General features: G+C 32.2%; 1 protein-coding gene across 1 annotated transcript; it reads left to right on the top strand.

The window, feature by feature from the left end:
* Nucleotides 1-315: 315 nt before the first annotated feature.
* LOC143053767 (baculoviral IAP repeat-containing protein 7-like) lies at nucleotides 316-10,342 on the top strand. The gene is made up of 4 exons (XM_076226546.1): nucleotides 316-701; nucleotides 8,254-8,623; nucleotides 9,191-9,325; nucleotides 10,152-10,342. Exons 1-4 carry the CDS (start codon nucleotides 507-509, stop codon nucleotides 10,340-10,342), a joined length of 891 nt encoding a protein of 296 aa, XP_076082661.1. The 5' UTR covers nucleotides 316-506.
* The last annotated feature ends 635 nt before the right edge of the window (nucleotides 10,343-10,977 follow it).

Raw genomic sequence — 10,977 nt, 5'->3', positions numbered from 1 at the left:
CCAATAAATATTTGTTTCGCAATATATCGAACAGTTTATGCGCTTTTGTAATTTACCCTGTGTAACAGAATACTTTTCTTTGTGGGAGTTATCTCCCCAAACACTGTTTTCCTTGTGTCCACTTCTCCTTCACAACCGTATCAAACGTTTTAACCAGCGAACAGAAACATAATGATATAAGTGATATAACATCCTCTGCTAGACTTTTTCACCATCATGATATTGTGGAAGATCAACCTACTGTCGTTTCGCCTCAATGGTCTCAAAGCAATGCTAGTAATACTTATAGTGATAAAAATCCAACAATTCACTGTAAAAACAATTCACAGAATATTTGTATAACGAATAATTCTACAGCTCGCAATTCTGAAAGAGGTTCTAGTAATAATCATCGGGATATCGGTATTCAAAATCAAATTCCAAGATACGTGAAATATGCTCCCCTTCAAGTGCGAATAAGTTCATTTGAAGGATGGCCAGGATATTTAAACCAAACACCACGTGAGATGGCATTAGCTGGTTTCCTGTTTGCTGGGTACCATGACTATACAAGATGCTTCCACTGTGGCGGAGGACTCAGAAACTGGGAAGCAGGTGATGACCCATGGGTTGAGCATGCACGCTGGTTCCTGCAATGTGGCTTCCTGAAACAAAACAAGGGAGAGAACTTCATACAAGCTGTTTTGAAAAAGCATTACATGGTATTCTTATTTTGAAATGTTATATTTAATGTGCACATAAAGACAATGTCTGTTTCAAATGAAAAGAAGGCTTTTATAAATTGTGCATATGAATAATTAAGTGATTTTGTGAGGGTTTTTAAATTGAGCCAAATTCATGATTTTTATAAAACAACATATTGGTTTAACAAACACATGATTTGCTTATTCCAACTGATCTGTGCAACAGGTTTTGCTACCGTTTTTTAAAAGATTTTTAAAATATATTTTGGTACTGTAATGTTATTCGTCCCAATACCTTGTCGCTTTCTGTATCTGGTGTATGTATATTTAAATATATACTAGACATATTTAATACGTTTCCTTTGCTAATCTTTTCTGCATCGGGAAAAAGGGCATTTTTTTCAACTGATTTTCAGAACACAGTCTATTTAATTTCAAACATGTCATTTTAAATGACATAAAGTTTGATAGAAGATGGACGAAGGATACCAGAGGGACATTCAAACTCATAAATTGAAAATTAACTGACAACATCATGGCTAAAAAATTAAAAGACAAACAGACAAACAATAGTACACAAGACACAACATCGAAATCTAAAGAATAAGCAACACGAACCCCAACAAAAACTAGGGGTGATCTCAGGTATCGTTTGAAGATAATTTGTACCATTTTTTAAACATTATATGAATTACAGCAGAAAATGACAATATTCTTCTAACATCACGAACCTTGTATGAAATGCAACTATTTTTAAAGAACTGTTATATTTAGATTTGAAAAATTTCCAAAATGTTTTTATAAAAAAACCGACTTGTTTTTATAATTAGGTGTATCCATCCAAAGGGTAGAAAAGGAAAAAAAATAAAAAAAAACAAGGGAAAAAAACAAATTTTGGATAAATAAAATTGAGTATGGAAATGGGGAAAAATCGACCAAATTTATTTCTTAAAGTAGCACATGCATTTTTATTTTTACTTACATATTTGAATTGGCTAAATAAAAAAGCTTGTTTGCAATTTGCGTAAATGAATTACCTTCTGCCCTAAACAGTCATATTAATCACTATATTTATTATTATTGTATAGCAATATAATTTTTTCCATAGAACATAACCAAAAGTTAGCGTGCAATAAATTCTAATATTAGTGCAATAAATCTTTAAAATTGATGACATCATCAACGTTCAAATCTTAGGTTAAACAAATTTTTACTTTCAAATATTATATTGCTATACAATAAAAGGGTTATTGCATGAATATTTGGGAATATTGTCCTTCGTAGAACATATATTGCACTCGCAAGCTCGTGCAATATAAAATTCTACTAGGGACAATATTCCCCAATATTCATGCAATAACCCTATAATATTATTAGCCTAGTGACCTTCAGACCTTAAAATTTTGTTAATGCACCTATCCAACACACAGCTATATTATATATCATTCGAAAGGAAAACATGTATAGGTTCCATTTTTCCCGGTCGTAAAAGTGAAATATGATGCATTTTTTTAGAATTGGGATCAAATGTCATTCGTAAAAAATTGAAAGAATAACAATTTTGTAGTATCGTTGTCTTATTTAAAGCAGCTAGAAATATAGTTAATTCAAATTTTACTTTACACGATACTATACTATCGTATCTCTGAATCTTAGTTGGACATCGTTCATGATTTGGCGAAAATTGACGTCATTTTGACGTTTTCTATCTGCTATAGGTAAAACAATACTTTCAACAAAAACGACATATAATAACAAATATTTGACCATTTAATGTGTTCATATTAGCTATAATTGATGGTGTGCCATGCAAAATAAAATTAAAAAAAATATGATGAAATATTTGTATATAAGTTGGACGAGTAAAAGGGAGAGAAAACAACGTACTAAAAAGAGTAAAAAGTAGACGTCTTTGTCACATCAATATAGACAATAATAGTGCCTTGACTTGACATATCAACGATATAAGGATGAGGCTTAGAAACGGGGAAATGCGAGGCTGTGCCGAGCTATTTCCCCGTTTCGGGCCGAATACTTATATCGTTGATTTGTCAAGTCAATGCACTATTTTTGTCTTTATACTGCAATCTAAAAAAATATTTTCAATTGTTTTTTAATGTGTAAATGTTATTATTTGATTAAAATATTGGGAACTTCCCCTTTAATAAAAAGGCCTCATATCATACAGGCGGAGAAATGTACAGTACAATGAAACGGACATTACCTGTTGAAACAGTAATTGATGATGGATAAATTTGTTTGAGAATCAATAAGCATAAAACATAATCATATAGTCTAATGTAACCAAAAAATATTAACAAGTGAAATATTTCTTTTTCTTCTAAAAATTGCAAAAGAAAGAAGTTTGAGTCGTCGTATACATTGAAAACAAGAACCGGTTGAATAGGTCGTATGAATAATTAGTTATGATTTCAGCAATTTCTATTTAAATATTCATGAGAAAAAGTGATATCATGGTCAGTGACTGTATATGACATAGAAATATACGGTCAACGCATTTTGACTGCTCAAATAGAACGAGTGCAGTTTAAAGTGACAATAGTCTCCTGTCTGTAAACAGCCTACAAGTCGTGTCAATATCGGAAATCACTATCTAAGATGTTTAATACAACCACAAGCAAAGTTAAAGAGAATATGTGAATCACATTTTAAGTCTGTCCGTCTGTCAGTCACCACTTGTTTGCGGCCCGTGTCGATTTAAATCAGGAAACTTATCAAATTGAGAATGGAAATGGGGAATGTATCAAAGAGACAACATCCCGACCATAGAAAAAACAACAGCAGAAGGCCACGAACAGGTCTTCAATGTAACGAGAAATTCCCGCACCCGGAGGCGTCCTTTGGCTGGCCCCTAAACAAATATACACTAGTTCAGTGTAAATGAACGCCGTACTAATTTCCAAATTGTACGTAAGAAACTAAAACTAAAATTAAAATAATACAAGACTAACAAAGACCAGAGGCTCCTGACTTAGGACAGGCGCAACAATGCGGCGGGTTAAACATGTTTATGAGATCTTAACCCTCCCCTTTACCTCTAGCCATTGTAGAAAGTAAACGCATAACAATACGTACATTTATAATTCAATTCAAGAGAAGTCCGAGTCTGATGTCAGAAGATGTAACCAAAGAAAATAAACAAAATGAAATGTTATACATGTATACAGATATACAGTTCATTCAAAAACCAATAATTTCAAATATAAAATTTTAACTATAGAACTGCTATTAAACACACTTAGTTCAGAGATGAATTATGGGATGGCACGGGGTTCTTCATAAATTAAATCAGTTCATTTTGACATTGACATTGACATTTGAGTCGTCAAGTTTTTAGACAATGTTTGATTCGTGCTTGTCTGGTTCGTGTCCGGTCGATATCTCTTGAACCGTTGAACCTGGGTTTTCCAAACTAATTACATGTATGCATATACATCATATGATAGAGGTTGGCCATAAACTAAAATCAGGTCACTGTGAAATCGTGAAATTCAATCATAATGGAATCCTGCCCGCGACATATATAGCTGCAAAAAACTGAGGTTTATCAAACTTCAGATACATAAGTCGGTTTCACAAAAATAACTTTAAGACAATATAAATCGTAAGTAAACTGAACTATTCATGACTTACGCCAGCTTTAGTCGTAAGATTTGTTGTGAAACTGACACAAATGCAAAAAATTAGAATGCGGTGATACAAGCTAAAGTTAGGTTCCACGGTGATCTCTTTTTGTTACATTTGGGATTATATACTTTACAAACACTCTAATTTCTTAACGTATTTTTTTTTTATATCAACTGCATTTATTTTCACTCACATTTGTGCAGTCAAAAGGTTTGCAGTTAAACATGCAAGCATTAATTTCCTACCAGTATTCAAAGTTTAGATATATATATAGATATTTATCAACTAATATCAATTTGCGGGATTTAGTTAGGCTAAACTTTTGTGATTTTTAACAATATAAGAGAGTCGAAATTTATATTTCAAAACTGAGCCTGTGAAATTTTTGCTGTACTGGAAAAATTTCTGGTACTTAGCTATTACTGACATAATTCTGTGTAACACAGGGTTACAATGGATTTCAGTACATGCACAAGTTCCCTAATGCATATATTTTTCCTTCACAAGAACAAATTTATCAAATCATGTCGAAGTGACTCCCTATGAGACCGTAGGACGTTAGTTAATTTCATAGGGGGTTCATGACGCGTTAATGATGATAGTGTTTCATTGTTTATTTTTTTTATCAAAACGCAGCAGAAAAAGTCCAGCGTGCTATAAATTTGTTGTACGAATAACAACTGACACCCTACGGATCCATTGAGGGTGAATAAAATCCATAGGGCCTTCAGCCTTCGGCCTCACACCCTATGAATTTTACTAACCCTCTATGGATTCGTAGGGGATCAGTAGCGAACCATATAACTTATATTTCATCATCCGTACTCATACCTGATTAAACCAAGGAGGTTATATCTAATAAAACCTACTTGGGTAAACCTACTGGCATATTTGTTTGTTATGACGCCATGCCTTTGTTTGATAGCTTTCAGAACATGTAGTTTGAATGATGATGCACTAGGTGTTAGGCGTGACACGATGGCAATTTTTTTGTGGTTAGAGGTCTTATATGTAGCTTGCTCAAATCGTCTTAATTATTCTTAGACATACTTATTTTTGGTTCCGATCTACGTGTCAATATGAATTTGTTTAATTTATGATAGACCCGCCATCCATTGAAGAAATCAAAAGCGTTAAAGAGAGTTTTCTGAGGAACAAAGATAGTTGACGAGCTGTTACAACCTGTAAGAGCAGGTAAAGATACATATATTTAATAAAAAAAACATACATTCACAATAAACATGGTACATCGCCAACCATAATTCCCACTGGTTATAGAACTCGTAAACAACACAGTGATGTTCCATGTTTAGAATACAACGAAATGTCAGCGTTGACCCTCTGACAATACTCCTCTTAAATTGATAATCCGTATTAAGAGTAAGAAGCCTTAAGATATCATATTATAAGCCCGGTACCTTAAATAAGTATGATTATAAGGACACTCTGATCTCTGTATACTAGAGACCAAAAATTTTGAGGTAAACAACTTTAGCTTATCGTATTGCCTAGAACAAGAAGCAATAGCCAACTCTGTTTAATAAGCTATGAAGGTTCTAAAACAATTTCAATTATATACCCAAAAGCTTGATGCATGCTCAAAACTACAAACAAAAGCAAAAATCATAAAAAGCAACTAACGACAACCATAATGAATAACAAATCAATTTGAATGATATCAGGCATATGATCGATTGTTTACGTTAGACACGCGTTTCGTCTTCATAAGACTCCTCGGTGACGCTCGAACCAAGTAAAACTTCGAAAAATATTATTTAAAAAACACGTAATCCTATGTAAATACGGCTTCTTTAATAAATACGCCTGAGGTAGAACATTAGTTGTATTTCAAATATCTACTAAGAAGTCAAAATTTGTCAACTGAATGAATAGATATCCTTATATATTAAAGTATTTATAGCATGTCAACATACAGGATCTTGACGTTGCCCTAGTGCATAAACTATGCTTCCTTTAAAATACTGACCAAATTTGCACCAGCAATAAGTCTACCGTATGCGATGGTTAAAACGGTAGGACATTTAAAAGGTGGACGTTCAAGTTCATGAGGAATATATTAGATTTGACACATTTTTGCGTACTTTTAGTTGCAAAACTAAAATGTGCATTGATCATATTGAGAAAGAAGCATTGTTCAATAGTTATTTATAATCTCTCCCTTTTGTAAGTGCAAATTTACTAAGAATAATAAAATATTGGTTTTCTACCAAGAAAAAACGATGACATTCAGCTTTTATGATCCTTTGGTATTTTTTAGACTCTTTATATATTTGTACCTACAAAAATGCCTACATGGTTATTCATACTCTTTTTCGAAGCGTTTAGGTCCGTTAACTTGAGGGAAATTAATAGAGAAATCGATTTTGGAAATTTGATTGAAAAGAAGGAGTGTTTAAAAGTGTAAAACTCCAGAATAAGACAGTGATAAAGATATATATATTAAACAAGTGATGAACTTTTGAATAATACGAACATCATTAATTTGGGTTTTAAGCCAAAAATATCTTAGAAATGAAAAATAATATGAAAATTGGCATGATGTTTATAAAAAAAAATCCAAAAATGTGAGAAGAATAATTTTTATTCGCAAACATTACTTCTGATAATTTTAAAAAAATATTTTATATAGTGTTTAACGTACATTATTTTTGTATTGTGACAACAGAAAATTAAGCTACATGTTAATTTTTCAAACTTAAATTTTTCATTTTTCAATTTGGAATTATTTTTCGATTTTAATTTAATTTTTACCAAAAATGCACTGTACATTTTTTTACGACAAACCAAAAAAGGAAGTTCAGGTATATACTATAACACATACAAAGTTCCGTTGTGTGTTAGGTTGGTGCATTAAAGTCCCTAACTAAGCATCTTTTTTGAAAATTTTACTTGCCTATATCTTCATGCATATTTTCAAACAGTGCAATTTTCATTTTTCGCACAGTAATTCAAATCCTTTTATAAACTGTATATATCTTATACAAAATTGTTTTATTGGTTTGGTTATTCCCAGGCATAGATTATCTTAGCCGTATTTGGTACAACGATTTGGAAATTTGAGACCCGCAATGCTCTTCAACTTTGATCTTAATGAATATTTATAAAGTCCCAGTTTTTAATGAATTTTCGCTAAAATACAAACATTTGCACCCAAAATTTTGCTTCCTATACTTTAAAATTTATCATAGTTTAAAAAAATCATTACTGTTATAAGATCTATTGACTTGATCAAAAATTATGTACGTTGCTATTTTCGTTTATTAGTCACAACACATTTCCAGTTTTCAGCGATTTTTTTTCATTAAAATCCAAGGTTTTCACCCAAAATTTTCAATTTCCAGAACTTTGCAGTTCATCAAAGTTAAAAAAAAAATGATAACTGTTATAAGATCTATTGACTTGCTTAAAAATTGTGTACATTGCTGTTTTAATTTTTTAGTCACGGCAAATCTCCAGTTTTCGGCGATTTTTCATCAAAATCCAAGGTTTTCACCCAAAATTTCCAACTTCCCGTACTTTGAAGTTCATGATAGTTTTAAAAACTTATTACTGTTATAAGATCTATCGACTTGATTAAAATGATGCAAGTTGCTATTTTTGTTTTTGAGTCACGGTAAATTACCAGTTTTGAGCGATTTTTCACCAAAAATCCATGTTTTCACCCAAAATTAACTGTTTCCCTTCATCCTACCATTTTCGATTTTTTTTTGTTCAACAGTAGACCTAAAGCAGCTAGAAAAACTAGAAGAACATTCTGTTGCAATAAGTTTGAGGTTTGGTCATATTTTGGCTAGAATGACTGGACTATTGATGTGATCGTCACTGATGAGTCTTAGGTAGACGAAACGCGCGCCTGGTGTACACTTTTTGTACATTTGAAAACTATCTTATGGCTTTTCAGGATCAAAAAGGTAACGGAAACAGCACTTACAGTCCCAAAAAACACCAAGAATATCGAACTGTCACATCTTGTAGGAATACAACCATGGCTTCCACTTCTGTGGCCGGTTTGGACAAGAGCAATATGTGTACACCAAATTACCAAGTACTAGAACAATCAAATTCATCATTGGGCATACAAACAGTTACTAATGATAGTACCACTGTTACATCTAGGGTGAATATTACTTGTAATTCTGTTTCCACAACAAATAAAAAACAGACAGAGCGAAGAATATTGGAAACTATAGCAGCTAGAACTGTTATAGAAATGGGATTTACCAGCCAACAAGTAATGGATGCTGTAAATGAAATTCAGAGACTCAACTCAGGTAAATGATGATTAAAATGTAAGGAATCAAAGTCTTTAAATAACAATGAAAATTTCAAATTTACTGTTTACGAATTTCAGAATGCTTTGATATACTAAGGCTTTTCTACTTCAGGTTACCTTAGCTGTATTTAGCAACATTTTTAGGAATTTCGGTCCTCAATGCTCCTCAACTTCGTACATTATTTGGCCTTTTTTGGATTCGAGCGTCAATGAAAAGTTTTTTTGTAGACGAACTGGGGAATATACTAAATTTAGTCCTTGTATCTATGATGAGTTTATTGAACGGTATGATTAAATGCCATGTATAAGTGTTTTGTTCTCCAGAAGAACGATTACTAACATCACAATCCCCAACTTGTTGCTCTGACTCGAGTTAAAGATCACCAATAATGGTTTATCATATATTTTGAGGACGTGAATGGGCATTGTTTGTGTTACGATTCATTAAAATAAATAAACTTTATTTTTTAATCAAAAACATAATTTAATTAAATGTATTTGATAATAAAGTTATTGATAAAAATTCAATTTGTTAAAGGTCTTTTATCAAATGTCCAAAATCCAGTTGAAGGATTCTCAGATATTTCAGCAACAGATATAATGAATGTTCTCCTCAGAGAGGACAACCAGCAAACAACAGAAGTTTTGAATATTCCAGAAACTATCGCAACAGAAGGCATAGGTGGCGCTTCTTTTGAAGGTAAGAATGTAAAAATATCCAAGCAACAAACATAGTACAAGCATCAACATCAAGTGATTACTGCTAGTAACTCATTAATAACTTTATGCTTGATTGTTTTACTAAAATCATATTTTATTACATTTTTAACACATTTCTAACCTCTTAATCAGAATTCCTTTTACAAACAACTGTGCTCTTTTGCATTGATATTTATCATTCATTTGGCCATCTAATGGGTGTAATTTGTGCTTTAATAAAGAATCAATTATCATCCATTAGACCAACAGTCATTTTTCGGATGTAAAAATCAAGGTAAATAACCAAATCAGAATATTGCATGAACCTCAAAAAGGAACAAACATGTTGCGTCGACAGGATTCACGTTATCTGCTCTGCATACACCACCCGGTATCATAGTCATCACTAAGATAAATGCCATAATCAGAGAATATGTGGCACGATAGTATCGGTACGGTACAGATTAGGACTACTTTTGTTATTTAAAGTCTAAACACTGCAAATACCGAACGTTGCTATCAATTTGAAACACAGACATAATCTAAAACAACATTTCCCATGTGCATACTACCGAAAGAATTCTTAAATAACTATAAATAAGTAGTTTAATTTGATTTCAAAGATGGTTATGTAAATGATTTAATTTCACTGATAACGCAAAAATTTGTATCAAATAGAATCGCAACTAACCAGATATGGTTCTTTCATATCGTGACATAATTCAGAAAATCAAAATGAATATGAAGATTGATGGACATTTCGAATTTTGGAACTTTATTATATATTCTCACTTCTTAATTGATTCTATCCTTTTTGATTTTTTCAGACAGTCATTTGATTTTAAAAGAAAATAGGCAGCTACAAGAACAAAGACAGTGTAAAGTGTGTAGAGAGTTTGACTCTACTGTCGCTTTCTTACCATGCGGAAATATCGTATGTTGTACAGATTGTGCTCCAGCAATGCGTAAATGTCCTGTATGTAAAACGCGTTTGTTACGTATGTTAAAGGTACAGTGAAGACATTCCTAGCATGAGGCGATATGACAGATTATGACAGGTTTTTACAATTTAAGTTATCGTTAGATTGAAAACGTATCGAATATCACGTCGAAAGTTTCAATTAGTCGATGTAATTGCACAATGAACTTGGACAGATATTTGCATCCGTTTATACGTACACGTTAGTCATCGCATTATTCAATGAAATGAACAAGAAGAAGGAAATAGTCATTAGATGATCAGCTTACAGTAACAGAGAACATATCTTTAGATAAAGACTTTCACTCCGACAATTTTCAGTTATCTTACGGTCTAATTCATGGATAGACATGTATTTTGTTTATACAGCGACTGATGTAGCTATTGAGGACTAATAGTCATTCTACTTCCACGGTCGCAATGACTGTTCTGATTTAATACGATTAGGTTTTCCTTTTTTCTTTTATTTCATGAAGGGTTTTGTTAGTAAACCCTAATTTAAATGTTTTCGTTTGTTAAAGCGATTTAAGATATAAATATTTGAATTAAAGAGATTTAAGATGTAAATATTTGAATCAAAGCCTGGCACGTCTTCAAACAAAAATTAGTGCTCCATTGTGTTGTCATCAGTCTGGTAGATAGTGCCTAGATGCATTCGCATTTCATCACTAAAA

This window comes from Mytilus galloprovincialis, chromosome 12 (genome assembly GCF_965363235.1).
Source record: "Mytilus galloprovincialis chromosome 12, xbMytGall1.hap1.1, whole genome shotgun sequence".
Taxonomy (NCBI): domain Eukaryota; kingdom Metazoa; phylum Mollusca; class Bivalvia; order Mytilida; family Mytilidae; genus Mytilus; species Mytilus galloprovincialis.
Note: the sequence above shows the minus strand (reverse complement) of the source record. Positions and strands in the feature narration are given on the sequence as shown.